The sequence below is a fragment of the Zonotrichia leucophrys genome, chromosome 15 (genome assembly GCF_028769735.1).
Source record: "Zonotrichia leucophrys gambelii isolate GWCS_2022_RI chromosome 15, RI_Zleu_2.0, whole genome shotgun sequence".
Classification (NCBI taxonomy): domain Eukaryota; kingdom Metazoa; phylum Chordata; class Aves; order Passeriformes; family Passerellidae; genus Zonotrichia; species Zonotrichia leucophrys.
In genome coordinates, this window is record NC_088185.1 from 5,288,905 (window position 1) to 5,315,102 (window position 26,198).

A 26,198-nucleotide genomic window follows, 5' to 3' on the forward strand; every position below is an offset into this window, starting at 1 on the left:
CACAGCACCCAGGACTACAACTCCCATAGGTCCCACAGCACTCGGGACTACAACTCCCAGAGGTCTCCCAGAGCCCGGGACTACAGCTCCCACAGTGCCCGCGGGTCCTTATCGGATCGCGGCGAAAGGCCTGGAAGGACCCGGGCTGTAGCGGCGGCCGCAGCCGCGGGCCCGGCTCGGCCCGGGTGAGCGCGACGGGCGGAAGAGGTTTCGTGCGGGAGCGCCTCGGGCAGGGCCGGCGTGTGGCGCAGCGCGGATTGCGGCGTTGATGTGCGCTTTGCCCCCCGCAGCAGGAAATGGCAGCGCTAGGCAGATCCTTCCAGGGCATCCCGGCGGGCCCGGCCGTGGAGCTCCCCACAGCGCCGGCCGCTGCCCCGGAGCCCTTAGCCGGCGGCCACGGCCGTCTGCAGCCACCCGGCATGGTCATGGCAGGGATCGGAAACGACGGCGTGGACGGACCCTCCGGCCTCTGTCTGCAGAGCAGCTTCGACCTGGCCTCGCTGGCCGCGCTCGGGAGCCACAGCGAGGGGCTGACGGTGGCCCCGGTGAGCTCCTTCAGCAGGAGCCGCAGCCAGTAAGTGCCAGAGCTGTTCCGGGCCCAGGCTGGGGGGAACTGCCGCGGGTGCTTTGCTTTGGGATTTGTTTCTTGTAGCAGTGTTGCGCTGGTAGGAGGTTACAAAATTGTCTTGTGCTCGGTTAAGAACCTTGAAGCTGGCTGGTGGGGGATGAAGAAGCCGTTTAAAAGGCAAGAACCAGCATATTTGCGTACTTTCAAATTCGTTTATTTGTTTTAGTATTTTTTCAGTATGTCCCTGTGATATAGAGTATTAAGAGACACAAGCTGGGTCATGTATTGCTTCTTGAAGCATTTGAATTTTAGAGCAAAAAATTGGTCCCTTATGGAAAACTAAATTATATAAAGGAGAAGAAATGAAGAAATTAGCATGGTATTCTGTTCAGAGAACTGAGCAATTACAGCCACCTTTGACTTCCTTTGTAACAATGTGGTTATTTATTGTCCCAAACTTTTATTCCCATCACAGCTGGTGACACACTGTCACCATTGATCTCAGATGAAATTTTAAAAGGGGAAAAATATTGTTTGACACTATCAGTGTAACCAAAAGATACAATTTGAAGCTAAGTAACTGTTTTTCTTTTGTAGTGTCTCTGTGCGATGTGGAAGGAAGCATAAGCTAGAAGAAGAGGCAGAAGGGTAAATTAATTTGTCTTTTATAGCCTGAAAAATCCTGATTTGCTTTTTGTTTTGTTTGAGCACATCTCACCTACAATACAAACAGGAAGGAAATCTATCATTGTTTCCCTTTGGAGCTCTTCCCTTGAATTGCACATGAGCCCAAATCCATTTCTGTTACCTAATTAATTGTGTGGCACTGATTTTCCTGAATAGGTACTCACATTTTACTAAGAGCAATGTGGATTTATTTTCTTTGTTGAGGTTGCTTTGCCACAGTGTGTCAAAGCTGCTGAAATGCACTTTACATTTGTTCCTGTAGAATGCCACGTTTCTTTTTTTGACAGTTGTAAACTTACTTTGTTTCCTAGCTGTCCTGTGCGGAAGAAGAGACTGACAGGAACCAAAAATTGCCCTTTGAATCCCAACACTGAAGAATGGATTCTTTGTGCAGGTCAGCAGGCAGCTGGGGAGGTAGCAAGTCAGTATGGTGGCAGCGGTCCTGAAACTGCCATGTTAGAAATTCCCTGTGAAGAAATGGATCAGACAATGGGGGAACAGCAATGCGAGGTTGCTCGCAGGAAACTTCAGGAAATTGAGGACAGGTAAATGCAGGGATTGAGTAGCCTGGCTTTGCTGAGCTTTCCCTTTTTTGGTGGGCATTCAGGGGTAAATCTAGCACTTAGCAGTGTGATAACACTGCTGTAAGTCTGAGGTCAACCTTCTGTTCAAATTATTTAATTTTAGGCTACCTATGGTCCTGTGAGTCTTCAGGCTGATCTGAAATTTTGGGTGCTAGAGCAGGAGATGCTGAGTAAATAACACCCTGCTCACAATCATTATGCAGCTCCAATATACCATAATTTGGTTTAATGCTCTTCTGTGAGCATCCAGAAGCTCAAATTCTAACATCTACCTGCTCAGGCTTCAGCTCAGTTTTTTTCAACCAACTGCAGCTTGTTCTGTGATTTAAACTTAAAATAGATGTGAATTTGTCAGTGGAGGGAGTAGCATGAACCAAAGAGGTCTCTCTGCACATAAGGCTGAGATTCATCTTGCTGATGGTGTCATGAGGGTAATTGGGTGACTATAGACAGTCTGCTGTGGTTTTTATTAAATTTACTGTGCATTCTGGCCCTTGGAAAATTTTGGGAATGGCATGTGTATGTATCAGGTGATTGCAGGTGAGCTGGTATTCCAAAATATCTAAAATGACCACTGCAGATGATTAGAAAAGCCTAAAGTTATAAAAAAAAAAAAAAAAAAATTGTAGATTACTCCATAGATGATGCATAAGGAGAAGCAAGGTACTGTTAGACTGTTATTTTTTTAATGGGTAAATCAGAGTAGTGAAATCTGTCTCTGTTATCTGTCTGTGTCTGCTTTGGTCTTCTTGGAGGATTGTTCCCTATTCTTCCCAGCTACACTGCTAAATTTTCTATAAAACAAAAACCAAAAACAAAGGAGATGCTTCCATTTGTTCTAAACACTTCACCAATTTGTGCTGATTTAATCTTAGGAACTGGCACAGCCTTGTGAAAAGTGAAGCATTATTTTCAGTGCAATAATTCTCAATTCCAGTTTTGGGGAATTGAGCAGGTGAAGCAGCTGCATAGCTGAGACTCACCTGTGTAATGTGACTGAATCATTCAGTTCCCCTTGGAGGGAGTTTATTTTCTCTCAGTGCATGTTTGCAGTGACACTGCTGGGATAACACAGGGGTAACAAAGCTAGCTCAGGTACCAGGAGTGGCATTACTGTTTGAGTGGCTTCTGTGAGTCCTCCTCAGGGTGTTTTGGCCCAAGAGAGAGAGACTCACTCATGTTAGCACAGCCCTGCTGCTCCTGGTACCCAGGCCAGGTCAGAGATGTGCACAGAGCAGAGCACAAAGATGTGACTGTAGTCTGCAGAGATGTTCCTGATAACAGTTTGCTCAATAGTGTTTATCTCCCTCTTCCCCCTCCATTCCTAGGATAATTGATGAAGATGAGGAAGTTCATGCTGATGGAAATGTTAGCAATCTGCCCACTCTTATCCTGTCAGATACCCTTAAGAAAGGGATGAAGAGGGATTTTGGTGAAGTCCTGACAAAGAAAATAATAGAATCTATGTAAGTTCTGGAGGAAATCATGGTGCTATGTAGCTAACATGTGCAAATGAAAAGAGAGACCTCGTTTCATGTTTATGGAGATGTCCTTGATTACTGCTTGATGCAGCCAGCATTGTGTAACAGACCATTCATGTGGTTCAAAGAGGAAAAACTGTCCTGATGTAAAAAAGAAATAAGTGTGACTGTAGTGGTCATCAAGTATGTGTTTTGTACTCCTCATGTCTTCTACAGACTGAAATTTGTGGAGTGAACCAGTATCAGTTTTGGGTTTCTGTATATGAATTTCCAAAATGAGATCTTGAAGTGTGACCAACAGTGGTCAAGTTTGGTGCAAAAAAAAGAGAAGAAATACAAGGTTAGAACTAGAAATAAGGGAACTAGGGAATAGGGAAGAGGAAATTTAATAGAGGGGGGGAAAAAGGTATTTATTTTCTGGACTATGGTTCCAGGCTAGCTCAAAGGATGAAGGTCTTCTGCATTTAATAGTTCTCATTGGAAAACTTAAAATTTACTGAAACTCCATCCCTTCTAGGAGCCGTCCTTCTATGGAACTCGTGCTTTGGAAACCTCTTCCTGAATTTATGACAGATAAACTGAAGTCTGTTTCTGTTAAGAACTTCAAGCAGCAGAGTACAGAAGTATGTCAAGCTAAGCAGCCAATACCAAGAGCTCCTTTTGACCCACAGACTGAAACGTTCCCTGGATCACAACAGACTGCCATGTCTCCAGATCCATATGCTAGTTTGGGAATATCTGGGTGTGCAGAAGAAGAAATGGAGTTGTAGATGCCAGACTTTAGACTGGAAGTGGTGAGCTTCTGATGCCTATTGTTGATGTTTTTTTGATGATTTTTTCTGGTTTGATGTGTGAATCTGAAGTTATATTATTTGTTTTTTTGTTTTCTTACTAACAATCATAAGCACACCACAATCATAGGGTGGCCAGGAAACACCCTAAGATTTCTGTGTTCCAATCTGTTAAATATTCTTATTTTTACTGAAAAGGTAATTCAGAGGCCTTTGGAACAGGGAAGTAGCTTTCCATCTTGCTTAGTGGTGAAATATCCTCTTAATTGCCCTTGGTTAAGCATAAAATCCAAATATTGAATGTAACTGTGGCTTAAGCCACACCTTTGTCTTACTGAGCCATTGAAACTGGTGCACATACTATTCTTGGCCATTTGGTTTAAATTGAATTACAAAATGTAAAGGAAGAAACATCTTCAAATCTAGTCATGGATAGAAAAGCAGTCCCTCTGGTAATACAGCTTTTCACACCATCTTATTTGTTTGGACTTTACTATGTAAACTCAGATGTAGAAATTACACAGTCCATGGGGTGCTAGGGAAGGAATATTACAGCTGAGCATAAGTCTTTTGCTTTGTAGAAAGTAAAGCCAGCACTTGTAACTTGCAGGATACCTGCTGACTTCAGTCATCTTTGGTTCATTGGCTTCTAAATTTTATTTGTGGGTTTTTGATGTTCCCTTCCCCAAAGTGGTTCTCAGCAAAGAGATTTTACATTGTGCTGAGATTCTCTGTATGCATGGAGTTGGAAAGTCAATTAGGGCAGTGTAACTTCTGCTGAAATGAATGGCATCCATTGATTTGGGTAAACATGATAAGTAAATGAGCTAGCAGGGATGATGGTGCTTGCTGCCATTGGGAGGGTCAAATGCTGGGTCTGTACCCAAGTCCCAGCCTTTGGTGGCTTTGGTGGTGAGCTAAAGGAGGTGCCTGTCTTTTTCCTGAGAGAATCTAGACCTAAAATTTAAGCCACAGTATGTGCCAATAATATAGCCTCACATTGTTTGTACAGATGTATGCCAAAAGAACTTTCTACCCTGCACAGAGTGCCAAGGAAAGGAGCTCACAATGAGCTATTGCTTGTACCTTTTCTCAGTGCACAGCAGTTTGTTATGCTTAAGGTTTTCTAAGTTGTTTAAGGGTTTTATCTTTTGTTCATAAGTCCTTGAGCTTTCTCAGAGATACCTGAACTGAGGCTTTTATAAGAAATCCTTTCCAAGTAACAGGTTCTGCTCAGAGTCCCATGTCCCAATCTGGTTTTGACATCTTGCTAACATAAAGGAGCAAGTACACAGGAATGCAGCTGCAGAAAATCTACTCTTCTCTGCAGAGCTGAAAGATAATCCTTGGGATAATATTCTTCACTGTTGAATAACCCATAGCTGAAAGCTTAAAATCAGTCTTCTCTTTTTGCAGTCCTTCTGGTTGTTCAAAACATACCTGTTTGTTGAACCCTGTTTATCTTGCTGCTTTTGTTGAAGGTTGTCTGAAATTTCCTGTCTCTTGATAAAACATTTTAGAGTTTCACTAAAAACACTCCAGCATTTGAGTAGGTATTACTCTGGAAACCAGTGCACACCTGTACCATTCTGGAAGGTTTATTAAGTTGAAGAACATGTGCAGCCTGTCTTGCTATAATGCCTAATTTCATTTCAGGGTCTGCTATAAATCTTTTGCATGAACTGTGGAAAATTTCTTATGTATTATTAAGCTGCTGAACATCTTTTAAAACCTACAGCCTCTGATGTGCTCCAGTGGTTGAGCAGAACATAAAGCAGTCAGTTTGGAGAAAGCTGTAGTCACTGCAGGTAGAAAATGTGATGCCTCCAAGTAAGTGACTGGTTTTTAGCTTGCTGGATTATAGTTAAAGTATTTTAGGTGAAAGCTCTGAATCCTAAATAAATTGAAAAAAAAGGATAAAATTTCAAAAATATTATGAAACCATCTCAGCAACACTGAAACTGCAACAGAAGATGCAAAAAAACCCTCTGGGAGGCCTAAATACATCAATTGATGCAGTAGTTTTTCTCTTAAAAACACCAAATTGCATATCAGATTTGCAGAATTTCTTGTGGATGGCTTTTAAACATACTTTTTTTCCTGCTAGGTTGGTACCAAAGGTTGACTTTCAGAGGTGTTTTTCCTCTTAATTCAATGCCTGTAGGGCATCACTGACCTGTTACCTGCCATCTAAAACAAGAATAGAGTGGTGCACTGTTGACAAAGACTATGAGATGGACAAAAAAATTGTCTAAAAAGTTTGCTTTGATAGAAAACATTTGCTTTCATTTTTTCACAATGCATTTCTGCCCTTGTGATAGGAGACAGAGGGGTTGAGTTGCTTAAATTGATGGAAGAGTGGGCACCAAGTGACAGGAGCACTGAGCAAGATCCTTGCTGCAGCAATCACTTGGAGAGGGTGACTGGATGGGAGATCAAGCTGTGGGCATTTACAGACTTCTGTATTTGTGAGTTTCATTTGTTGTTGTCTTCATTAAAGACTTTTATTAATGCTGTTCACAGACAGGATGGCAAAGGCGACGCAGTATTAGAAAAAACATTATTTTGAAATATTAAAGATCTGATTCTGGTCTGTCTTCTCTTGGGACCAAATCACCCTTTGTATGTCAGTTTTCAATAAATTTTCTAAAATATTTTTTAGATGACTGTTTCATTCCTGGTAAGAGTGATAAAACCTTGGGAGTCCATGTGTAGTCCTTCAGCTGGACAGTGAAGTTCTCTTCTGGCTTAAGAAGATTTGAATTTTACTATGTTATGTTAAAGGCATTCCCCTTTTTTCCTCCACAATATTCACCAGGACAAGGGAAGGCAACAGCAGAATAGAATAAACCTGAAGCTGCCAGGAAGGAAAAGTTATTTTAAGTCTGTCATGATCCAAAGACCTCTGACAAAGCAATAGGGGTACCAAAAAGTGTTGCTATAGCTTGTGTTTTGAGATCTTTTATTTTACTTCAGAAGAAAATGACTCAGAACTAAGCAAGCTAGGTATTTTTAAAGTTAAGGAATGTTTGAGTAGAGTTTTAAATTCAGATTTTAGTAATTTTCTTGGAAGGTAAGACTTGCTTTTTTTGTGTACCATCTTAGTAGAATTGATTCTAGTAGAAAATACCAGTGTTCATAAGGATTCTCAATGGTAGTAGGCTTCCAGATGCCAAACAAGAACTACTTTTGTGGATTTAGTGGAAGAGGTCTCAGCAACTATTAACACCAGTGTTTGCAGTAAGTCAGGATAAAGCATGCCAGGATAGAGCTGTTGAGAAGGGGAAGCAAAACAGTGTAAAGAGTAAAGACCACATCCTTGAACATTTCTGTCTCCTGTGCTTAAGGAGGCTGAAATGTTAAGCACATCCCATGTCCTACTGTGATGAAAAGGAGACTGTAATACAATTTTCTTTGGATTTTTTAGATGTTGAAATGGCTTGCTCATGGTTGCCAGGAAGAGCTGGGGCTTCATAAAAGGGTGCTTACAAAATGTATGGCAAAGCTACAGATCAAATCCTCACTTCTGCTTTTTTTGGACATGCAACAATTGGATACTATTGTAGTCATCCCTATTTGCCACCGTGAAAGGAAAGCAATTTATTCTTCTGACTACTTGGATTTTCAATCTAAATTTGTTACACTGCACAGCTGTAGTCTTCTACCCACTATTCAGGTGGAATCCTTCATTATAAACTAGGTTACTCAAGCTTGTAATCCAAAGCAGTCCTGCCACCTTGAATGTTACTGACTGAAACATCTCTGGTTTTCTTTCTTCCCCACCCCAAGTTATTTTTGCCAAAACTGAATGCAAAACATGAAATAGCACTGAAACCAAGAGCAGCTGTGCCAACACCTGCAACAGCTCTCATCTTCAGTATAAAATTTCTTCTGTCTCTCCAAGCTTTTTAAATATTGTGATAAATACTGGATACTGGAGCAAATGGATGTGGACAATGAGAAGTCCTGCTGTGGTATTTGAAATGAGCTCCTGACAAGTCCATTTGATGCTTCAGGATTTCCTGTGGTAATACAGAACCTGCAACCATTTTCATACCATGTCTGTGCACCCACCTCCCCTCAGATGGAGAATTCTGGACAGCATTGCTGGCCACCAGGGTGCCACAACTGCCCTGACTTTTGAATATTCAGACTTCAAGCTCCTGCCACGTGCCTGCCTCACAGAGGCTGAAAGTTTTGCTCTGGCCCTCACACAAACCCATCTACCACATCCAGTGTCCCCAAAAGGGAACTGCTGAAGCACCCAGCTGCAGACACCTTATGAGCAGTGCTCCCCAATATATTGTGGCAGGATGAGACACTGAGGGACCTGAACTTAAATTCTCCAAGGCCCAGATCCTCTCCCCTCCCCAGTGAGTTCTAAGGCAAAACAGGGTCAGTGAGCTGCACTGCATTTTAATTGCACCAATACAGTTAAATATTAAATGGACAAAGCAACTCTACATAGCAAATGGAAAACAAGCATTTAGTGAAGCTTTAAGACTTAGAGACTATTAAGGTCTAGCCCAGTTGCCTATACATGAATATCCCAGTTTAGTTTTTGGTGTTAAAATTTTAACTGGAAAACAAAACATTTTCAGGTTCAGAGAGAATGAGCAAGTTATTGAGAAACAAACCTGCCTCTCTCCTAAGCCAACACTGACTGGGGGGAGCCAGGGCAGCACAGGACACCCCAGGCTTTTTCATACCATCAACTAGCATGGTAAAGGTGAGAAACACTTTTCTGAATGGGCTTGATTTTGCCCACACACACCCCAAAGGGGCATTGCAGATTTCCTGGCAGGACAGGACAGTTGTTGACAGGGAGTTAACACTACAGGTTAGACACTGATGAGCTGGGGAAAGAGTTCCTTGGCAAAGCTGTCCTCCCACGCATGGTCAGCGCCAAGCGGAGACGATGTATCACTGAAGGGAGACAGGGATCCCTCATACCCAGAGTCACTACAGCCATCCAACAGGTAGCTTGAGGCTTCAAGGCTATGACAAGAAGAAAGCAGATGAGAAAAGCCCAGTTCAGGCATGAAGCTGTCTACAGGTTCCTTCTTCACAGACACTGGGACTTCAGGGATGGCCTTGTCGTCAGATGAAGAGAGATTTTCTTTCTCAATTTTCACTTGCATATTGGTTTGGTTGGCCACTTCAACAGGAATCTCCACTACCAGGGGTTTTGTATACACGTGATCAAACCTTATGAGTTCATTAATGGCTTCCAGCTTGGCTGATGGGGACCCCAAAGAGGGAGAGAGGGCGGCTGGTATGGAATTTGTTTCTCCAGAGATCTCTTCATCCAGCTTTTCCAGGCACGTTGACTCTGAATCAGCATATTTGAGAAACAACTCTGGGTCCAGACTGTCCAGAAAGCCCAAGAGGACATCAGACTGCAAAATGAAAGACAGTTTTAGAAAGACAGTTTACTACAGTTACAGCCAAACACCAAAAGTGGCCTCTACTAACCTCCACGTGGAAGTTAATATACACTGATGCAATCACAGTTGTTTTACCAGGAATATCATCAAATACACAGTTAAGGCAGTTACCCATCTTGCAGAAATTCACAGAATAGGCCAGGTTGGAAGGGACCACAGTAGACCACATGTGGTCTAATTTCCCTGCTCAAGCAGAGTCATCTTAGAACACGTGGCACAGGATTGCACCAGATGGTTCTCAACTGTCTCCAGTGAGGGAGACTCCACACCCTTTTGGGCAATCTGTACCAGGGCACAGTCATTCTTTGCCCACAGCTTTTTCTGTAAGGGTTCTGGCAATCCCCAGGGAATTACACATGCATTTAAGATTTATAGCCACTATTAGAAACTCCTTGAGATCTTGTACCCATCAAGTACAAACACCACAGTGCCTGCTGGCTACACAAAGCACAGACCAAAACCTGGCTTAGGCAGACCTGCACATGACTAAAGCTGTGGGGCACTGGGTTTTTTCATGTGAATTCCTGTGCTCATTGGACATAGCTGTTCTGATGCAAGGGAATGGCATTCCAAGATTTGGAATAAACAGAAAGCACCAAATGATTTAACATCAAAACATTACAACACTAATCTTAAATCTACAGTAATTCTGAATTTCATGGACAGTTTGTATAGGACTGGATGCTCACCTCAGAGTCTGAAGAGTCACTGCCATCAGAATCCATGTGGAAACTATCAGAAATGGTGACTGCTGGGCCTGCACCTGCTGCAGAGGAACACGTAGTCTGAGTGCTGCGGACTCAGCGGACCCGGTCACCAATCTGATCTCATCCACCTGGGATTCCTTCACAACCTGTACCAAGACAAAAACTCCGTCATTTCGAGTGTTCTGGCAGTACAGTACATGATCTTCAAGATCATAATTCTTCTGCTTAGGCTTCCAACACAAAATTCCCTATTTGCTTGTTCTGTAGGAACCTGAAGGTAAGGTAATTTCAAAGTTAGCCAAAGCTTCCCTACACTTGCACATTTATTTTGATACTTTTAAATTAAAGCCCGACCTTCTCCACCACATCTGAGACAAACCTACATGACTGTTACAGTTTTTACTTCATCTCTATAAGGTAGACAATCAGAGAAAACTGTCTTAAACCAGCCTGGAACTAGTCAGCTTTCTACCTCCCACATTACCCCTTTCCACTCGGCACCCACAGAGTTTCAGGACAGCCTCCACATGGAGGGCAAAGGTCTTTCCGGCATATCCCTGCCCAGAGCCCCGAGGGTGCCCCGGGAGCGGGGCAGCTCTGCCCAAGGCGGGGGCGGACACGGGCGGCTCACCTGGAACTCGTCACCCTCCTCCTCCGTCTTCAGAGCATCCAAGCCCAGGCGGCAGCGGAGCTCGTGGTTCTCCCTCGCGAGGTCACACGTCCTTTCCCGCAAGAGCTGGTTCTCCCGCAGCAGCTTCTGGTTCTGCAAAGAGCCGTGAGGCAGGGAGGCCGCTCCCTTCCTCCCCTGCTCCAGCCCCGCATCTCCGGCAGCCCCTTACCTCCTCCTCCAGCTCCACCACCTGCTGCTCCAGCTCTGTCATCCGTGCCTTCTTCCTGTCGCGGGCACTCTGGGCCGCCACGCGGTTCTTCAGCTTCCTGCGGGGCAGAGCGGCCGTCAGCGGGAGATCTTACACCCCCCAAGCACAGCCGCAGCCCCGCCACCGCTGCCCGCACTCACCTGCGCAGTGCCTTCTCCTCCGGGCTCAGATGCGTGAGCCGCTGCCGCTTGCGGGCCGGCTGCGCGGTCTCCATCGCCGGGAGGCCGGGGTCGGCTCCTGCCGGCAGGACAACGGACAGATGCCGGGCGGCCGCGGTGCCGGGAGCCTCGGCCGCTTTGCTAGGGATGAGGAGCAGCCGCGGGGCCGCGGCACCGGGCAGCGCTGCCATGGCGGCACGGCGGGACAGGGGACACGCCGCTCGCGTCACCAGCGCGGCCGACTGTGCCCCGCACCGCCCCGCCCGGATTTCTACCATCGTGGCTCTCGCTCATTGGCTGCGACGCGTGACGTCACAGCCAAGAGAGCTCGTGATTGGCCCGAGGTGGCGAGCAAGGGGGGAAGCGAATTGCATCAGACAAGGGGCTGCGGCTGTGAGGCGCTGGCGAGGGGCGGGGCTTGCGGGCGGCTCTGAGGGCAGAGCGGGGCCAGGAGGGGCCCGAGGGGATCGGGCCGGACGCGGGCCGGACCCGGGCCGTGCCCGCGATGGCGGTGGCCAAAGTTGAAATTCCTTGAAAAGGCAGTGAGCTGGGCCTAGCGTGGCGATCTAGCTGAAATCTCTCTCTGGCCTCCTTCCCGGAGCCGGTCTGTCACAAGTAGTCACAAGCATAATCATGAGGAACACAAGTGCCACGAATGGAGCTGTAGCAGATGCCATAAGAATGAACTTTTTAGTCTAAGAAGACTAAAAAAGCAGCGTGGTCAGTGATTGATGAGTGGAACTGCAGGAGGCCATGCAGAAATCCTCAGGGGAGTCGCACTGCTGTCCCCTGAGGAGCAGCAGAGCTGTGTGGGAGTGCAGTGAGCGCTCCTGTGGTGTCTGAGGGAGGAAATCACGGGCTGGTGTCAGATCCGATAAATCTGGGGTTCAGACGAAAGGTTTGCAGGTACAAAGCCTGGAAATGCTCTGCCCATGGGAATGCAGGTGTTCGGCAACCTACGGGCAGCAATGCACAGTTTGCAGGGCATCGAGGGTGTTTGAACCTCCGGCGGCTCAGCCCCTGCAGCTTTCCAAGTTTCCACTTGTGACAGTTGCCAACGACCTGAATAGTTATGAAATGTCGAGACTTTGGCTGCTCACAATTATTTCTGAAAGCCATTTGTACATTGATTTTAAATTAGTGGAGATGTTAAACACTAAAGGAAAACATGAGCTTTGGAAGATCAAAGACGCTGGTGTGCTGGTTTGGCATTACTCCAGCACTGGAGTTCTGCCAGGCTTTCATGATACAGAGAACAAACTGCATTTGTAAGCTTGTGTTTGTTCTTTTCTTGCGCACTGCAGCATGACATTGAGCTAAGGCTGAAAGTTCATCTTTCTACTTTGACACCTTTGTGAAAAACATGGCAATTTTTCAATAAGCCTTTTAATCAGAGTGCAAAAAATTGTTTGTTCGGGTCCTGCTAAGCCCCTGAGACACTGGCCATTGGAGATACTGCTTCTCTTTTGTGTGTCTCTTCTGGATTTGGACTCATGTTTCTTCTGTAATTCTAATTCTCACTTTAAAATGTTACTTTTTTCTACCAAAATGCAGATTCAGTATTAACAACTGCTTCAGATTTCAGACATCCATTTCAAGTTGCCCTTATTTGCAAGAAAAGGGGGGTGAACATTGCTGATTTGTAATATTTACAGCTATACTGAGGAGATCTGATTTATCATGATATGATTTATCATAAAGATATCCATATGTCTTGGTATTATGACTGAAGAAAAATCCTAACCTTCTGTCTGCAGGTGATTTAATTTTCCTATTTAATTTTATGTAGAACCAGAGCCCATGTAAAGCATGTTTCCTTTTGCAACAAACATTTCTGATCATGAATAACCCACAGAAGTACAGGCACATATGTGCTGGTAGTGGTGCCTGAGCTGCTTCACAGTGATGTGTAACCAACAAAAGTGGAATCTGCCCTTGGCACTGGTGCTGTCCATTGTTACTGAGTATAATAACAGCATCCATTAGTGTTGGCAGTAATAGCTAGCAAAAGAAGGGCATGACACCCTGCATTCTAGTCCTGTTGAATGGTTTTAGTAGTACTAAGAGAGCTCTGGGGCAGTTGCTGAGAATATATTTATGCTCACAAATATTATATACCATTAGGATATATAAAGTGTTTTATTAAATATATGGTTGAGTCACTGGGTAAGAGAGTGCCTAAGAAAAGGTTCATAAAGCTGGTCTTACACCATTTCAGAGAGTTTTAACAAAAAGTCTTCAAGTTTAATTCTGATTTCCACCTTTTTTCCCCTTCACTCTTTACACATTCTGGTCTTTGTATTTTTCTTTTTTTCAGTCATTTGATTTAATCCTGTGATCCATGTGACTCAAGAATGCTTCTCACCCTGCCTTCACCCCGCTGGGGGGTTCAGCACCACCACCAAGGATGTGCCAATGAGGATTCTGTTGGCTGTCCTGCCAGAAACCACATTAGTTCCTGCTAAAACAGCTTTATGTTTTATGTTCCAGGTGGCCAACCCAGCAGAGGAAATAATTTTGTTTAACGAAGGTGGAGAGGCTTTACCCTTGTGTAATCTCAGATACAGAGAAATGTGTGTTCAATGTTATCTACACATGAAAAAAGGGGGAATAGGGGAGGAAAGTAAAATGGAGGAGGGGGGCATAGAGAGAAGATAATCTGACAAAGAGCTTGCTTGCCAAATGTGTGTCTGAAAATACTTGGATGGTGGCCCAGGCCCCCAAGTTGTTGACACCAGCTGGAGTGTTCCCATACCTGTATCAATAGCTGATTAAATGAGAAGAGAACCTGTTTAGCAGCCTAAAACAAGGTTGTTCAAAACCTGTAAACAAATTTTACTTATTCTTAAATTTTGTTATTACACATTTGGACTCAGGAGTGCATTTTTCAAAGTTTTAGTGCTCTCAGTCTCAGGGAATATGCAGAATCTGTATCCTCTGCAAGGAACTGCCACACTGCCTGCATGCTGTCCAAAGTGACATTGGCTTTCCCTTCTCTTAACCCTGCCACAAGCAAGCCCTTCAGAAAGGTGATTTTCACTCAGCTCTCATCCCTTCTCCATTAATACTTAATAAATTATTGGGATTCTGCTTCATTGGCTCCTGTAATTGTTCCCAGGTTACCACCAGAAAAGCATGGAAAAGACACAGTGAGTTCAACTTCAAACCATGACTTTCCTAACATATGTGTACCTTGCATTCCAGTTCCTTGTCCTCCTGTCCTCATGTTCCACCCACATGGTGCTGGTACTTCCAACTACCCAGAATTTCAAGGAGCAGTGAGGTAGGTCTGCCTGAGTTCCATCTTAGATCTTGGCTGTGGGCCAAAGGCATGGGCTGGAGAGTCTGACTTTGTTCTCTTTATGGTCCAGTCCTCTGACCTAGCTGATTTGTGGTGAGGGAGAGATCCCGTCATACCTGTACCTGAAGTGACTCCTGTTACACCTCTTCTAATACCTTCAGACCTTCTTGCTGGAGCTCTGTCTGTATTTTCCCCATAGCAGTGTCCCAAGCACTGCAGGCAGCCTCAGCAGGCTCAGGCAGCCCATATCCTGTGACAGAGATGTCTCACATGCCCCTGTTGTAGGATTATCTGCCTCCCCATGCCATAGAGTTGGTTCTTCCATCACCACAGTCATTGAAATCTTGCTTCTGATTCACAAAACAAGTCTGAGTTAACTCAGGCAACACTATCAGTGTTTCTGGAACAAAACTATTCTGCAAGTTGATTAGAAATTAGGCCTTTTATAAGGCTTTTCTTCAGGAAAAGAGGATCTCCCTTCAGTGCTACAGGAGTTCCCAGCAGCCATAGGCACGGAGGTTCACCTTGGAGCTCCTTTGGACAGTTCAGTTCCATTGCCCACAGCAATAAATTTCAATGCAGTACCTCATAAAAACAGGGAGATGAGGAGCACACTGCCCAAAAGCCAGGTGTAGATGCATGTATAGCAACTGATGGACTTAATTTTTAGAAAATATGAACATCCATTGTGGTCTTCTTCTGTAGTGACCTCTTTGCATCACAGATTGTTTGACAACAAAATCATCTCATGTTTCACAGCCTCTATCATTTTGTGTGTGTCATTCTTTTTGCTGTTATTACAGAATACAAGATTGCAGATTTTTCTTAAAACAGTCAAATGATATATTGTCTTTTGGAGTGATAACAGTAAATTTGAGATCAATCAATCTCTATAAAAGGCTCACAATGTTCCTTGAATGTTCCTTTATATCTCCATAGTGGGTTTTTTTCCCCCGAATTTCACTTGCATTGTAATTCCAATTTGCTTCATTTTTAGACTCCTCTGAAACTTCACTGGTCTCAGGAAAGACCAGAAATTAACAAATGTATATAATTTTGTAGCAGTGGCATTTTTTTGCCAATTACTATTTTTTCCAGAAAACTGACATGATTATTAAAGAGCAGAGGTCCCAGTGTAGAGACAGCTTCCTAATCCCCCTCACACTGCCAAGGATTGCTGATATAAAGGGAAAATCTATCTGCTTACAAGGACATGGCAGTATTTTGAGATAAAGATCTCTTGATTTGATTCTTTCTGTCAGACAGAAAAGGAAATTTCTCTTACATACAGAGCTTGGAGCAAAACACTGGGAATGGTTTGGGAATTTAAAAGAAGACAAGATATCCACACCACAGTAAACAGAAAGGTTGGCAACCCTGTGCCCAGTTCTGGAAGAATGAAAAGTTACTGGGAAAGCTCTGCAAACATTAGTAATGTAAACAGATCTTTATACATAGCCACTGGATGTCCTTGGGAAGGTTTATGCCATCTGCCAGTCCCTGAGAGAGTCCAGCTGGGAATCAAACAGCACTGGTCACTCAGCCAGGAAAATGGGCTCAGGTCAGGTAACATGTTTGGTGGGCAGCCCTGATCCCTGCAGGAATCCCACAGGTCAAGAGGAGGTTGTACTTGTTATTGCTTTGCTTTGTAGTTCTGGCCTCTGCTTCCAACCAGCTTGGCCCATCCCCTTCCCACACCATTCTTTTATTGCTCTATTGATTCTGCTTCCATTGCATGGATTCCCTTTCCCTTTAAAGGTCCAGCTGTTGGCACCTCTGGTGCTTTGCTGTGGTTTGTCTGACTGTAGCACCTATTCCCATGTGTAGTCCTACTTCGTCTCTCTGGCTTTTCTCTTTCTAGCTTGGTCCCAAGCACAGTGTTCCCCTGCAGGGCTCTCTCCTCCTGCTGGCAGCAAGATGTGAACCAGAGAGTTGTGCAGAGCACACAGGATTTGGAGGTTCTGGGGATGCCACAGGAGCTGCTGTGCTCACCTGTGTATGCTGATGGACAGTGACACATTAGAGGTGGTAGTCACAAGCAAAAGCAAAAAGGCAAAGGTCCTACACTGACTTGAGATGATGCAGCAATTCCATATTTTGGGGTGTTTTTGCAGAATGTGCTTGGGCAGTACAGGAGAGGCTGAATTTGCTGCTGTTCTGTCCCAGGGAACCAACAATGCTGCTCTGGGTTTTGTGCCAGTGTCTCACCTGTTGAGCAAGCTCTCTGAGGAAAACGCTTCACTTGAAATCTCACATACCTAAAAGCTCCTGTTCCAGTAAGTCTTTTTGTTTGCACATCCTGGTTCAGAACTGGAACCTCTTCTTGGAAAATACCCAGGGAGGTAAACAACCAGGCTTAGGAAAACTTGATGGCTGCTTCCTGTTGGCAGAAGCCAGCTCTTCTTTGGAGCACTGCCAGCATTTAAAAGGGAAAACCTTTTCTTATTTCTTAGAACTTCCCTAGGCTTTGAAATTATTTTAGAAGTCCAGAGCTCCTGAGAGTCCTGGAAGCTTTCTTGTTTTGTAATTTTGAATTTATTTCCTTACATTCTTCCATCTGGGTGCCCTTTTGTATGCAGAACCCTGTCTCCAGCTGTCATGTGACCCTGTATGAGAAGAGGAAATTATCAGGAAATGTCAAGTTATGAATCAGTTCTGTTTCACCATAAGTTCAGGACCCAAAATGTGGGGGATATTGTCAGAATTATCTATCTCCTGCCTCCTACATTTTTGATTTGCTGACTCCCCAGAGGGCACAGGGTAGCAGCTGGTGTTCAGAGAGGGACAAGTCTATTATGGATTGTCTCTGGTATCCTCACTGATTTGCTCTGTTAGCACTGACTTTAATGATAACTCTTATGTAAACAGGCAGAGACAGCTAAAGCCCTTAATCTACTAATTAAACAGATCCTGGACTAGTAGTTGAATGTGGAAAATGAGTGTTTTAAGGTGATTAATTAAAAGTGCCAGTCAGATTTTTTAACTGTGGTGAATCTTTAATATAATAGATAACCCAAGATGAAATAGAGTAAATAGTTTCTTAACTCACTATCACATGAATCAACCCATTGTTAATGTAGGAATTCCTTCATTTTAGGCAGTAACATTTTAAGAGTGTTTTCTGCTTTTGGTACTCAGAAGCAGTGAAATCTATTTTTTGGCTTTAGCATAGAGTTCTTCATATTGCAATTAGTGTTAGCAGCTGATACATCACATACTTTAAACATAGCGTTCAAATTTATTCTGCAATGTTTAAATGTTGTTCATTTTATATTTTTGCTTGAAGTAGGGCTTCATGAACAGCAACTTGTACCCTATATTTACTCCAGAAACACTAATAACAATGTGGAATGAAACACAGAAGTGTCAATATCTAGATTGTATATAAATAAGTGAAATATGCAGGGTGTGTTATTTATATTTAATTTCATTGGTGGCTTCTTTGATATTATGAATGAGGACACTGGTAAGCATTGAGCTAATGAGCACATGAAATTAGCAGTAGTCTGGGATTAGTGCAACTGAAAGTGAGTAGGTGTGACACAGAGCAATCTCAGGAACACAGCAGCACAGAGAAAGACATTGCTGTGGATGCATTTGAGGGTCTTTCTTGCAGAATGAATACTGAGAATCTTGGAAAATATGGCTCCACATTTTTTCCAAATCCATTCTGTTCCTGCCACCCCTTCCAGAGATTTTAGATGACCAAAAATCATATAGAAATAATTTCCTACGTTTGTTTCTTAGGATTGTTTTTTCTGCTTTTGGTAACATGACCTGCTGTGCCTGCTTGATGAGGACACTGAAGGAAAGCATCAAGCACTGATGCAACCTCTTGCAACTCTTATTTGAGCTTGTACTGTGTATTGGGGAATAGGTTGCAAAAAGAAAGGATGGATTTATCTAAATAAGGGTATTTTCAGTACAATCTACATAATTCAGTTTTACAGACCTGATTCATTATTATTTTTTCCCTTCAGTAGACAATTACATGTACAGGAGGTGAAGGATTCCCCAGTCACCATGTTCTTACAGATTTGAAAGACTACACATTGTTTAAAACATTGCCTTAACTATTCAAACATTAACTACAAATTTTGTTCAGGAAAAATTGTTATAATCAAAGTTGCTGTGGCTAGTCAATTGGTTATTTTGCATTGCTTCGATGCTGATTTACTTGAACTGTGTTTCCAAACCTGAAATAGCAAGAGGCAAAGCCACTTTGCACAAATTTTTTTTTCTTAGTACAAATATCCGCACATTCTTAGTACAAATATCCACTGACAAAAACTTTTCTTTTTGTTCTTTAATTAAGCTGACAAGCTACAACGGTTTGTTACTTTAATTTAGAATAATTGCTGATAACGACAAAACCATCACTTCCATAAATCGTCCATCTCCTGCCTCCTACATTTTTGATTTGCTGACTCCCCAGAGGTAGCAGCTGGTGTTCAGAGAGGGACAAATGTATTATGGTTTGTCTCTGATATCCTCACTGATTTGCCCTGTTAGTAAAGCATCTATAGTAAAAATATTGTCCATTACGATGGACTTTCTGGTCCAAAGTTTAGTGGTAAGATTTGCCTGAGATGCTTGATGAAGATGCTAGATGAAGAAGAAGAAGAAGAGTAAGAAGAAGGAGAAGAAGAAGGAGAAGAAGGAGGAGAAGGAGGAGGAGGAGAAGGAGAAGAAGAAGGAGAAGAAGGAGAAGGAGGAGAAGGAGGAGAAGAAGGAGAAGAAGAAGAAGAAGGAGAAGAAGAAGGAGAAGAAGAAGAAGGAGAAGGAGAAGGAGAAGGAGAAGGAGAAGAAGAAGAAGAAGACGACGACGACGACGATGATGATGATGATGATGATGATGATGATGATGATGATTCGGGGCTGTGGGAAATATTTTAACCCTTGAGCTGCTGCCGGACGCTCCAGCCCCGCTCGGGCTCCGCAGTCGCCCCGGGCGCGTCCCGCGGCCCCGGCGGCTCTCGGGCGCCACCTGCTGGTGTCGGTGCCGCGCTGCACCCGCCCCGCCCGGCCCCGCCCCGCGGCCCTCGGAGCTGCGGCGGCTCCTTCAGAGCTCCGCGAGCGCCCGGGTGTGCCCGAGCAAAGCTCCAAGTCAGCCCGAAAACTCTCTGCTGTGCAATTCTGTCTCAGAGAACAAGGGCAGGCGTGTACATGTCCTTGAATTTACTGGGAAAAGGATAGCACTTGTTCTATTGCTTATTAAGAGGGTCTAATATAATTTACTTAGGAAATAAGCTCTGCAGAGCAACATACAGGGAATGTGGGCAGTAGTCCGAGTTATCAGTTCCTGAAAACACCTGGATTGGTGAATGAGTTAACCAGGCTTTTAATCCTTCCTATGGACAGCTGGTCTGCTCTGAGGAAATTGTTTTGGGCTTTTTCTATAATGTTCATCACATTTATTATGTGATATATTGTGTATATATATGTGTGTGTGTATTGTATATATATTGTGTATATATTATGTGGCTACTTCACTAACTTTGTTTTCTCTCAAGAGCAGAGGGAGAAGGGTTCTAAAATATCCATTTCTTTGCAAGGGAAATGAGGTGTAGGAAGTTCAGTGTCAGAAGCATCCTCTAGTGTTGATTGCCTGCTTCTGAGATAGAATTATAGAATTGTTTATGTTGGAAAAGATCTGTAAGACAATTGAGTCCAACCATTCCTCCAGCACTGCTAAGCCACTAAACTATGTCCCCAAGCGCCACATCCACGCATCTTTAACATCCCCCAGGGGGATGGTGACTCCACCTCTATCCACGGCCCCCTGATCCAATGCTTGACAACTCTTTCCATGCAGAAATGTTCCCTAATATCCAATCTAAGACTCTTCTGATGAAACCTGAGTTTTTTTCCTCTGGTTCTGTCACTTGTTACTTGAAACAAGAGACTGAGTGCCTAGAGAACGCTTTCTCAGACCATTTGGCATTGCACATAATTTAGTTTTGCTCAAATCACAGCTCTCACTGTCCTCAGCTGTAGTTATAAATGCTTGAGACTTCTGTATTCAGACCCTGGGCCTCAGTTTGTCATTCAGGGGGAAAAAAAAGAAAACATATCTGAAGTATTATGGCACAACTGAATTGTGAACTCTATACTGCCAGCTGGGCAGGATGCCAATTAGAAATATTCGATGCTTTAATGATAGACAGTCCATTCTCTTCCTGTAACTTCCTGCTTGGATTTCTGCCCAAGTCGAGGGAACTTGGTGACCTGAGACCTAGTGCCTCATGTCACTCCTCAGTATTTGACTGTGAGGCTGCTCCAAGGCAATTTTGCTGTGTCTGTAGTCCAAGTGGAATGGATCAGATCTTCAGCAACTCTTATTTTAGGCATAGGATCTGCCCACTTGCTGTATAGAACCCCATTCACATCTTTTTTCTGTTGGTAGCTTCCAGACAGTTTAGGCTGTTCCTATGTTGATTGTGATGTAGCAGACCACATGTTGGCTAAGCATCAGCCATTTGGGGGAAGGAAAATCAAGTAGAGATAATTTGCACTAAGGGATTAAAATGCTTCTATTTAGTACACTAGATGCCATGCATTTCTGAAATTGTACTGCAACATACCTGTAATCAAAAATTAGCACCTGTTGACCACATCTAAATTTGCATAGTGCACCACAGTGATGTCCCTTTCTAAACATGCAGTAGTTTTGTGGCCTTTGATCCCCTGTACTGCAGTCTTAGGTGGGTGTTTTGTGGCTTACTGTAGGAGCCCAGAGTTATGGCCCTGCAATCCCTTCTTGATCCTTTGCCACTGAAGAAATCCTCCATGATGTGCTAAGCTAACATTGCTCACTGTGTCATGCTAAGGAAGACACTACCTTGTGTCTTCACCTGTAACAAAGTATATTTAGGAAAAGAGCTGGCCATTTGTGGACTATGGTATTCTTTCTTCTGCCATTGAATTAGGGCTGGGCTTTGTTTCCAAACATTGTGTTTCATAGCCAACAAGGGTTCTTGGATCAGTTTGTCTCAATCCTCCTTGTCACTGAGTAATATTTTTAGACTGTGTAACACCAAGTATTAATGAGTTCCATGACTTAGCTGTACATACTTTTAATGAAAAAACGTGTAATTGGCTGACATCCAGTTCTTGTGCGAGACTGCAACAAAAATCATTACCAACACATTTTCCCCTCATCATTGATGGAGGTTTTGTAGGCTTGCATTCACAGCCAAGCAAATGAGCCCAGGTAACCCAGCCTCCCTAACTCAGATTCAGGAGGCTGGATTAGGGTCCGATGAGCCCAGACACAAACGAGGAGCCCGCCGGGTGCCACCTGCCAACAGCTGGCACGTCCGGCGGGCAGCGCAGCGGTGTCTGCGGAGGATGGGTGCCCGCGGAGGATGGGTGCCCGTGGTAACCGCGCTGCCAGGGCACCGCTCCGCCCGCCGGGGCGCGTCCACCCGGGCCGTGCCACCGCGCCCGGGATCCGCGCCTAACGCACCGGCCATGGCCGGCGGCCGCGGCAGCGCCGGGAAGCGGCCGGGCCGAGCCGCCACGACCCCAGGCCCGCAGCTGGGCAGCGCGGCAGCCCCGGCACCGGCGGGCAGCAGCCCCGGCAGCGGCGGGCCCAGGCGGTTGCCACAGGTCTCCGGGGCTGCCCTCCGCCTCCCGGCCCTGCAGGCCCGGCCGCGTGGAAAGCCGATCCCGGCAGGGCCGTCCCGACTGCCGCTCGCTCTCAGACCCTCGCGGGGCCGGGCCGGGCCAGGCCGGACCGCCGGCAGCCACGGCAAGCGCTGGGCTCGGCCGGGCCCGGCGGGGCTGCGGGCGGTGTGTGCACGGCGGGAGGGACCGAGCGGGTCAGCGCGGCGCGGAGGGCGGGGATAACCCCGTGGTGGCCGTCACGTGGAGCAGATGAAAGGGAAGCGGCTTGGCAGGGCGGAGAGGAGCCGGGGCGAGGGAAGGGGAGCGCGGCAGCGAGGAGCGGGGCGCAGCGCGGCGGGAGGGCCGCTGCCATGGGACGCTGACCGGCCCGGGACCCCGGCCCCGGAGCTGGAGCCGCTCGGGAGAGATGCGCGGCGGCGGGGCGCCGCTTCCTCCCGCCGCGCGATGAGGGGCTGCGGGGCCGGCGCGGGGCTGCCCGTGCCGCCGCTGCCGCCGCCTCTGCTGCTGCTCGGGGTGCTGCTGGCCGCGGCGCCGGGCGCGGCGCTGGGCAAGGAGACGGCGTTCGTGGAGGTGGTGCTCTTCGAGTCCAGCCCCAGCGGCGACTACACCACCTACACCACGGGGCTGCAGGGCCGCTTCTCCCGCGCGGGGGCCACGCTGAGCGCCGAAGGCGAGATCGTGCAGGTGAGCGCGGCCGGGGGGCGCCGCCTGCCCCAAGATGGCTCCGCGGGCCCGGCACCTGCGGCACAAAGCGGGGCCGGGCCCGCCGCCCCACGTGCGCCGCGCGGCCCGGGACGCGGTGACAGATGCGCGCCCGCGCACAAAGGCCCAGCGCCGGCCTCGGCTCGCGGGGCCGCCCCGCTTTGACAGCCGGGCGCGCGGCGCGGGCTCCGCTGGGCGGCGGGAGCGGGCGGAGCCGAGGCCGCCCCACACGCGCGGCGGGCTCCGCTCAGCTCCGCTCCGCTCCGCTCGCCCCTCCGCTGGGCGCTGGGCGCGGGGCGGGCGGAGGCGGGGCCGTGCCGGGCGGCCCCTGCCGGTCCCGGAGCTGCCGGCGGTGCGCGGCCGGAGCCGTGCGGGGCTGCTCCGCTCCGGGGGCGGCCGGGCCCGGGGTGGAATTGCCGCGGCAGTCATGGGGTGCTGAGCCCTCGGGCTGTGCCGCTCGTTGGCCGCTCCGCGCCCGGCGGCGCTCGGGGCTGGAGCCGGGGCTGCTGCGCTCGGGGTCCCCCGGAGCCCGGCTCCCACCGCGTCACGCTTCGTGCAGAGCTGTGCTTGGCTGGCTCACCAGAGAAATGGTTCTTGTCTTTGAACGCACCTACCCTTTACTCTTATTGAAACTCTTGAAGTGCTTATCTAATTCCTTTGTAGTTGCTTGTAATTGCTGACTTTATTTTTTCCCCCTTTCGCGAAGTAGAGAAAAATTACTTGAATGGTGTTTTAGTAAGTTTGACTGTTAAGCAAGTGCCAATAGCAATCTTTATTTCTCTTTAACAGCTGTGGGGTTGGTTTGTTTGCGTTCCATATATGTATGCATATGTACACATACATACGCACGTAAATATCCATCCAAAACTTACAAGAATCTAACTGGTAGCAAGTAGGTTATAGAAACCACTGTTAAAGCTCTACAAACACAAATACATTACTATCAAAACAACTTTTTTTTTCTAAGTAAAGAATACTGCTTATGAATGCTTGATATTTCAAAAGAGTTTCAGCTGGGATGATTTCTTATAAAAGTTCTCTTGGAAGCAGAAGAGTTGTGAGGCCAAATTGCTGATGTAAGGTAATTTTTCAGAGAAAAGAGGGATGGACCCATTAAGTTATAATTATGACATTTAGAAGAGGTGGTGCTAGTAGGGGCTGGAACTGACATGGACGTTTTTTTAACCTTTTAGTGCTTTTTCATTTTAAGACTTAATAGTGTCTTTGAGGCCAGCAGGAGACTTCAAAGGTTCTTTTGTGTCAGGTGTTAGTATTAAGAACAGAACATAGGCTGAGGTCATACTTTCTTGGTGACTATAAGTAAAAGTGGAGAAAAAATAAACTGTTCTCTTAAGACTCAGATTTGCACAACTTGAAACAAGGGTATTAAATAGACTTTGGCAGGCCTTACTGTTTGTAACATCACCTGTCTGCTTCCTCTTCGTGCCTGACTAGACAGCACCCCAAATAGGAAAAACTACAGTGAAAGTCACATGGTGTGGCAAATCTTTTACAGTCATTTATCACTCAAAAATTGATTTGCTTATTCATCTGGATGCATGCTAGATAACATATGCCATGGACAGGTTTGGGTTTGTTTTTTTTTATGGGCTGTGTGTGCTGCTCTTTTTTCCAGAGGAGAAAACCTGGCAGATACTGTTCCAGAGCAGCTAGACTGAATGTTCTCAGTTGTATTTTCACTGCTGAGGTTTTAGATTGCATATATCATCTCTTGGCAGTGTCCTGCTTCCTCTTTCTCAGCCTGAAAGAAAGTTTATCAGAGCCAAAATTGATCAAGATTCTCACAGCATTGTCTTGCTCCTTTTTTTCAGCTGGGCTGTGTTTTTGTAGAACATTTTGACTCTGCTGTTCTGGATCACCATTTAAAGTTCACTGTGAGGTTTAGAAAAGGCTCATGAAGCTGTTGCCATTCAGAACCTGTTCAGCAGCAGCTCGTTGTACATCAGTCAGTGAAGCAAGCTCTTCATGGCCCCAGCCCCTTTGTCAGTGCACACAGCTCTTTCAAGAATAAGATGCATTTTTCTTTAAGATGAAATATTAGAAGTTCTTGAAAATCAGGCACACATTAAAGAATGGATCAAAGGAATTGTGGTTTTGGGACTACACAAAGGCTTACTTTTGTTTATGTTAATAGCATCAATTACTCATTGGTCTTGAAAGTCTGAACAAAAAAACCCCAACCTTAAGAAACAATGCACTTTCAGCTTTTGATAGGTCATACATCCACTCCTGAACTGGTTATTGGTCAGATTCCTATCCAGTAGTGGTGTGCTATTATATTGTTTCTCAAGTTATTGTGAATGAATCTTATTAGGGTCAAGTGTCTCCCCAGAATAACTCTTCAGAGAGATGAAATGTTCATATGCCTTCTTTCATGTGGCCACAGTTTGTATTCAGCAAACTCATCCTCATGTTGCTGTGTCAGCTGGTCCTTAAACTGCTGGAAAGTCTAACAATTTTGGTGGTATCTGGCATACAGGAATATCCCATGTTTCCTGGGGCAGCATGCTGGCCATTGATATGGGCAAGAGATTGGAAGTTGCAGATGTTTGGTTAGAGAGTGACTGTGAAAACCAGACTTTGTTGAAACCTCTGAAATGATATATTGCTCTGAAACAAATTATCACTGGAGAACTCCCTATGGTTGAAACTTCTCCTGCCATTCAGGGCAAAAGTTCAGATGTAGCCTTGTCTCAAGCTCAGTGTTACATGGCCACAGACTGTGCTTGTACAATAAAAATCACTGATTTGACAGCAGTGGCTTTATTGCTCAGAGTGAGGTTGTGTATCTTAATCTACTTGCATCTGGTGAGATCCTGTTCCTGTTGCTTGTTCAGCTTGATAGCTAAGGTGTGGAGCATCTAATATCGCATTTCTTATAAAGTTATGGTTGTGATTGGGCTGCTCAGGTGAGGTGCTTGGGAAAGAGGATCAAATTTAATGCCTGTGATGTGTCAAAAACTTTAAATTATGCGCATTCATTATTGTCAGTTTTCTCTCAGTCTTACTTTTTTTGTACTCCTGCCTTAAATACAGCAATATGGGTGGATTACTGAGATATACAATTTTGGAGAGAAGCAGCATGGAGGAGAAATTTGAGGATATTATGAGTGTTTTTTCTTGTGCAACAAAAGTTTGTGTTTTGGTTGGTTTGTTTCTGCTTGGAAGCCTCAGCAGGGAAATGATGAACTTCATGTAGCCATTGAACTGGAGCAGTGTGTAGATGATGTAACAATCTCCACTT

At 45.6% G+C, this 26,198-nt stretch overlaps 3 protein-coding genes across 5 annotated transcripts in view; 2 read left to right on the top strand and 1 right to left on the bottom strand.

Moving 5' to 3' along the window:
• Positions 1 to 133: 133 nt before the first annotated feature.
• Positions 134 to 6,768, top strand: CCDC117 (coiled-coil domain containing 117). The gene is made up of 5 exons (XM_064727228.1): positions 134 to 574; positions 1,166 to 1,216; positions 1,567 to 1,800; positions 3,168 to 3,305; positions 3,838 to 6,768. The coding sequence occupies exons 1-5, from the start codon at positions 297 to 299 to the stop codon at positions 4,088 to 4,090; spliced, it is 954 nt and encodes a 317-aa protein (XP_064583298.1). The 5' UTR covers positions 134 to 296; the 3' UTR covers positions 4,091 to 6,768.
• A 1,739-nt stretch (positions 6,769 to 8,507) lies between these two features.
• Positions 8,508 to 11,557, bottom strand: XBP1 (X-box binding protein 1). The gene is given in 6 exon segments (XM_064727227.1): positions 8,508 to 9,510; positions 10,248 to 10,331; positions 10,334 to 10,411; positions 10,897 to 11,028; positions 11,105 to 11,201; positions 11,284 to 11,557. Coding segments are annotated over 6 exon segments (1,158 nt in total). The 5' UTR covers positions 11,493 to 11,557; the 3' UTR covers positions 8,508 to 8,952.
• A 10,963-nt stretch (positions 11,558 to 22,520) lies between these two features.
• Positions 22,521 to 26,198, top strand: part of ZNRF3 (zinc and ring finger 3) — a 66,344-nt gene continuing 62,666 nt past the window's right edge. For 2 of the 3 annotated variants that reach the window (XM_064726935.1, XM_064726934.1), the window contains exon 1: positions 22,521 to 22,915. In XM_064726935.1, coding sequence (XP_064583005.1) covers positions 22,676 to 22,915 — 240 coding nt within the window. In that variant the 5' untranslated portion in view covers positions 22,521 to 22,675. Of the gene's footprint in view, positions 22,916 to 23,426; positions 23,524 to 26,198 lie in introns of those variants that run through there. The other variant, XM_064726937.1, reaches the window with a different exon arrangement.

Excerpts from the sequence above, each read along its gene's own strand:
- CCDC117 (XM_064727228.1), top strand. The coding sequence starts at position 297 with ATGGCAGCGCTAGGCAGATCCTTCCAGGGCATCCCGGCGGGCCCGGCC. Across the intron at positions 1,217-1,566 it reads CTAGAAGAAGAGGCAGAAGG|CTGTCCTGTGCGGAAGAAGA; the intron begins GTAAATTAATTT and ends TTTGTTTCCTAG. Across the intron at positions 3,306-3,837 it reads AAGAAAATAATAGAATCTAT|GAGCCGTCCTTCTATGGAAC; the intron begins GTAAGTTCTGGA and ends CATCCCTTCTAG.